General features: G+C 45.8%; 1 protein-coding gene across 1 annotated transcript in view; it reads right to left on the minus strand.

The window, feature by feature from the left end:
* Positions 1-685: 685 nt before the first annotated feature.
* LOC116401368 (unconventional myosin-Vb-like) overlaps positions 686-5,185 on the minus strand; it is a 9,733-nt gene continuing 5,233 nt past the window's right edge. The window contains exons 6-12 of the mRNA XM_031879728.1: positions 4,400-4,551; positions 4,223-4,312; positions 3,960-4,110; positions 3,454-3,742; positions 2,934-3,108; positions 2,775-2,855; positions 686-2,353 (exon numbers count right to left, since the gene is read on the minus strand). Coding sequence (XP_031735588.1) covers positions 2,201-2,353; positions 2,775-2,855; positions 2,934-3,108; positions 3,454-3,742; positions 3,960-4,110; positions 4,223-4,312; positions 4,400-4,551 — 1,091 coding nt within the window. The 3' untranslated portion in view covers positions 686-2,200. The remainder of the gene's footprint in view (positions 2,354-2,774; positions 2,856-2,933; positions 3,109-3,453; positions 3,743-3,959; positions 4,111-4,222; positions 4,313-4,399; positions 4,552-5,185) is intronic.

Genomic DNA, 5,185 nt, shown 5'->3' on the forward strand with positions numbered 1-5,185 from the left:
TTAGGGCTGGCTCAGGTTTATAGTTAGGGCTGGCTCAGGTTTATAGTTAGGGCTGGCTCAGGTTTATAGTTAGGGCTGGCTCAGGTCTATAGTTAGGGCTGGTTGAGGTTTATAGTTAGGGCTGGCTCAGGTTCATAGTTAGAGCTGGCTCAGGTTTATAGTTAGGGCTGGCTCAGGTTCATAGTTAGGGCTGGTTGAGGTTTATAGTGAGAGCTGGTTCAGGTTTATAGTTAGGGCTGGCTCAGGTTTATAGTTAGGGCTGGCTCAGGTTTATAGTTAGGGCTGACTCAGGTTTATAGTTAGGGCTGACTCAGGTTTATAGTTAGGGCTGGTTCAGGTTTATAGTTAGGGCTGGTTGAGGTTTATAGTTAGGGCTGGTTCAGGTTTATAGTTAGGACTGGTTGAGGTTTATAGTTAGAGCTGGTTCAGGTTTATAGTTAGGGCTGGCTCAGGTTTATAGTTAGGGCTGGTTGAGGTTTATAGTTAGGGCTGGCTCAACTGGAGGCTGAACTCTGAATCCAGATTGAAGTAAACAGGAAATACAGAAGTGTGATTCGACTTTGGTTATTATTCATCTAAGTTTTACACGGGACTGAATGTGTCATAGTTTTTTTGAAATTGTTGGTGCTTAAAAGAACGAGACATTAACAATGAAAGTGTTAAACCGTCAATATTGGACGAAAAATAATTTCAATGTTTTATTTGTCTATGAAAACTATTCGAAAGGAAACTGTAGAATTTAGCTTTTGCTGGAAAAAACAAAGTATTTATTGATCATCTGATGATTCAGAACATCAGATCATGAATCACCAAAACAAAACATTCGTATTCGTGAGTTACTTTGTTACCAAAACGTGTTCTTTGAAATACAGGAAGTTACTTTGTGCTTCATTCAGTGAAAGAAAACATTTACATCAAAGTTTCAAACTGAAGAACTTCACTGCAAAATGTAACTATTATACAAGTTATGTGGAGCTCCTGAAGTGATCTCATGAAAATACATATTATTTATTTCTATCATGAATGTATTCAACATCCACATTTTCACACAAAAGATAAAAACGTCATCTTTACGACAGTTTCACTTCAGTAAAAGATGCTTTTTTCTTAGAATTGGATTCAGTTTGTACTCTAAAGATAGCGTGTTAATAATTAGCGTGTTAATAATTATAAATTCTCTACCAGGTCAAATGATTACTCAGACTTGAAGCTTCCATCGCCCCATAAACCAGAGTGAACCTGTCACAGTGTTGGATCGGAGTATTTAGTATTTCAGTTATTAATTAGTGTCACCACATCATTTTACCAAATCATATAAAAAAAGAAGCTCAAAATGAGCCGAAGGGATAGAAAACGTCTTACACAGAACAATATAAAAAGAAAAGAAATGAGAATCAAAGTGAAAACAACAGAAAAGCATTGATTACTTGTGAGTGATTAGCTGCACAGTGATGTTTAATAACCCCGACTGATGATGAGTCATGTTCCTGCTTCACTTAAAACGCTTCGTTTTATTCATTTTCACTGAAACGTGGAGAGAAATGAGCCGATTAATCTGTGAGACGACTACGGAATAAAAAATGTTTCTATCCACGAGAAATGAATCGATGTCAGAATTCTGCATGTAAGTATTACTTGTTATATATATTACAGTCTGAGTACATCAGGATATCAAACATGACTGTGCTGAAGTGCCGGACGTCCCAGTTCTGCGTCGACACATAAACGCAACACTTATTAAGTAAAACACCGATGTGACCCGATTATCATAGAAGCTGTAAATGAACTTATTCATATGAACAGGAAGCTGCTCAAGAGATGTTATTGATGAACAGACTGTAGAATAGTAAAAACTAGCGAGACTCTTTTCTCTGCATTCTCCCTGAGCTTTCACTGACCTTCATCCTGCAGGACACCTTCCTGCTCCTTCTATCACTTCCTGTCGCGTCACATTTTACCATCGGAGGACGAACAGTTTGTAACAGAAGAAGAAGAAGAAGAAGAAGAAGAATGGATCTGATGGTTTTCAGATATTTGAGGCACAAGAAGGGTGAACTTAGTAACTGTGTCCGAACATGTTGGTCGAGTGTGGAAGACACCAGCGGACAGATTGTGGTAGATAAGCGTCTGTCTGCTGGTGTAAAGCTGATGCGTGGTCAGTTTACTAGAAGTGGTCGGTCCTGGATTAAAAGCAGCTCCTTCAGACCCTGATGAGGAAGCCAAGGCCGAGGGAGGCCGGGATGTGCATCGTCTCCAGGCGCAGAGCAGACGGCGTGTACGGGAACAGGACGGGGAACATGTGCTTGGTGTCCATCAGAAGCTGAGGAGGATCGCTCGTCTGCTGAGGACGGTTCTGGACACACAGGTACACATGGAGGTTAGACAGGTGGAACCAGCTGATGTCACTAAAGGCCTGTTCACACCTTGTTTGGACAATATTACAGGTGTGGAACCTTCCTGTTCGGACTTTAGGACCGATTACAGGAAGTTCTGGCCGCATAACGTCAGAACCAGAAACAGGAAAAACAACAACAGAAAATGAGCCGCAGTAGAACACGATGAGGTTTAACTGACGACTTTATGAAGCATCAGCTGGAAAGAACCTCTGAGAGGAGAGAGAGCCCGACGACAAACGTCAATGTCAAGCACTGCGAGACGGAGACAAGACCTTTGACCTAGGTGATCAAGGACCTAGGTGATGAAGGATTATATATATATATAGATATAATTATATATATAGTCACTTTGGAACAATGAAGGCCGTTGAGTCTCACCTGGATGTTTCTGATGAAGGACACACTGACTCTCTCTTCAAACTCGTTCAGAGGAGTGTAGAGGTTCAGGATCTTTACAATCTGCAACACACATGACAACAGTGATCAATACCACCTGATGTTTCTGATCAGCTGATGCGTCTGGGGGGGTCAGCTGACCTGCTGCGTGCTGAGGGCGGTGCAGAGCGAGCAGATGGCCTCGGCGTCCTGAGTCGTCTTCTTCTTCACCTGCAGCAGCTGAGCGGCCTGGATGAGCGGTTCCAGAGTGGCTGCAGCTTTACTCTGGAACAAGTTGTTCCCTCTCAGCCACTCCTCCATCTGACTGGTGTTGTACCTGAACACACAAACAGCCCGCGAGTCAGAGCCAGAAGCACGACGGGACCTAGAAGACGGCGGTGGGATGTAGGCGACCTAGGCGATGGTGACTGGACCTAGGCGACAGCACCTAGGCGACATAGAACCTAGGCGACATAGAACCTAGACGACCTAGGACCTAGGCGACATAGAACCTAGACGACCTAGGCGACATAGAACCTAGGCGACGGTGGTGGAACCTAGGAGCTAGGTCATGGTGACAGGACCTAGGCGACAGCGATCGGGCGTAGGTGAAGGCACAAACAAACACACAAAGCCAGAAGCCGGGTTTAACTAAAGACCACAGGAAGTCAGAAGCTCTTACCTGAGCTGCATGCCGGTGCTCCAGGAGCACACGTCTTTGCGCAGCATCAGGTTGTTGAGGGTGATGGCGTTGATGCAGTGGAAGAGCTGTCGCACCACCTGACCCACGATCTCGGGGTCCAGACCGTGGTCCTGCATGGTGTCGTGAAACTGTCCCAGCTGCCTGATCAGGGCCTGCAGGGTGTAGCTGCTAGCGTCCGTGTCCATGCTGGACGAACGGTTCCTGTAGCCCCCCATCGGTTTGACTCCCGCCAGGCTGGGGATGCTCTCACTCTCCAACATGGCCGACACTGAACGCAAGCAAGCAGAGAGAGATCAGTACGGAGCTTTGTCCCTGTCTTCATTCAGCAGTGTGGCCTTTCAGTCTGAGAGGTCAGTTATAAAGTATTTCTGCTCTAAAGGCAGCAGGTGTGTGTACATCACAATACAACTACACACTATATGATGTATATATCCTTCATGACGACGGTGAGCTTTAACACAAACTGGTGTCCAGTAGGAACTCACCGATCATCGGCTGGATGATGCCTTCTGCCACTTTGATGAGCTGCTGGTAGATCTGGATGGAGAGGTCGCTCAGCACCTGTCGGTACTCGGCCAGGTCGAAGTTCTTCAGACAGTGTTCATTCTGTTTGCTCGTGTTCTGGGTCATAAACACCTGAACAACAACAACAACAACAACAACACTTCTTACTCTGCTCACGTGCTGCTGAATACAACACTGACATCTAGTAGACAGTATCATGGTCTGTGTTGTGAGTGTGTGTCACCTCATCACCGCTGTACTGCTTCAGACAGTGAAGCAGCCGGCTGGTGTTGGCCAGCCAGAAGGACGTCATCTCAAAGTCTTCGTTGTTTTTCTACAGATGGTTGAACGTATATATCTCATTTAAAAGAAGAAGAACATTGATCTTTAGTCAGACAGTGGATGTGTGCAGGACGCTCACCTTGAGGACCTTCTTGATGGCGTTGATGGTGGAGGTGAGCAGAGACTCCACCTTCTGGTCATCGTTGATGTAGTCGGCGTGACGGATGCACATGAAGAGAATATAAGCCGGGAGACACGGAACTGTAGCCGACACCGTGTTGGGCCTGATGTCTGAAACACATTGAAATATATACTTCAGTCAGAACTACTGCTGACCTGAGGAGACTGACCTGAGACCAGTTCTTACTGTGGAGACTGACCTGAAACCAGTTCTTACTGTGGAGACTGACCTGAGACCAGTTCTTGACCTGAGACCAGTTCTTACTGAGGAGACTGACCTGAGACCAGTTCTTGACCTGAGACCAGTTCTTACTTCGGAGACTGACCTGAGACCAGTTCTTACTGTGGAGACTGACCTGAGGCCAGTTCTTACTGAGGAGACTGACCTGAGGCCAGTTCTTACTGTGGAGACTGACCTGAGGCCAGTTCTTACTGTGGAGACTGACCTGAGGCCAGTTCTTACTGAGGAGACTGACCTGAGACCAGTTCTTACAGTGGAGACTGACCTGAGACCAGTTCTTACTGTGGAGACTGACCTGAGACCAGTTCTTGACCTGAGACCAGTTCTTACTGTGGAGACTAACCTGAGACCAGTTCTTACTGAGGAGACTGACCTGAGACCAGTTCTTGACCTGAGACCAGTTCTTACTGTGGAGACTGACCTGAGGTCAGTTCTTACTGAGGAGACTGACCTGAGGCCAGTTCTTACTGTGGAGACTGACCTGAGACCAGTTCTTACTGAGGA

This window comes from Anarrhichthys ocellatus, unplaced genomic scaffold (assembly GCF_004355925.1).
Source record: "Anarrhichthys ocellatus isolate YVR2014 unplaced genomic scaffold, GSC_Weel_1.0 scaffold400, whole genome shotgun sequence".
Classification (NCBI taxonomy): domain Eukaryota; kingdom Metazoa; phylum Chordata; class Actinopteri; order Perciformes; family Anarhichadidae; genus Anarrhichthys; species Anarrhichthys ocellatus.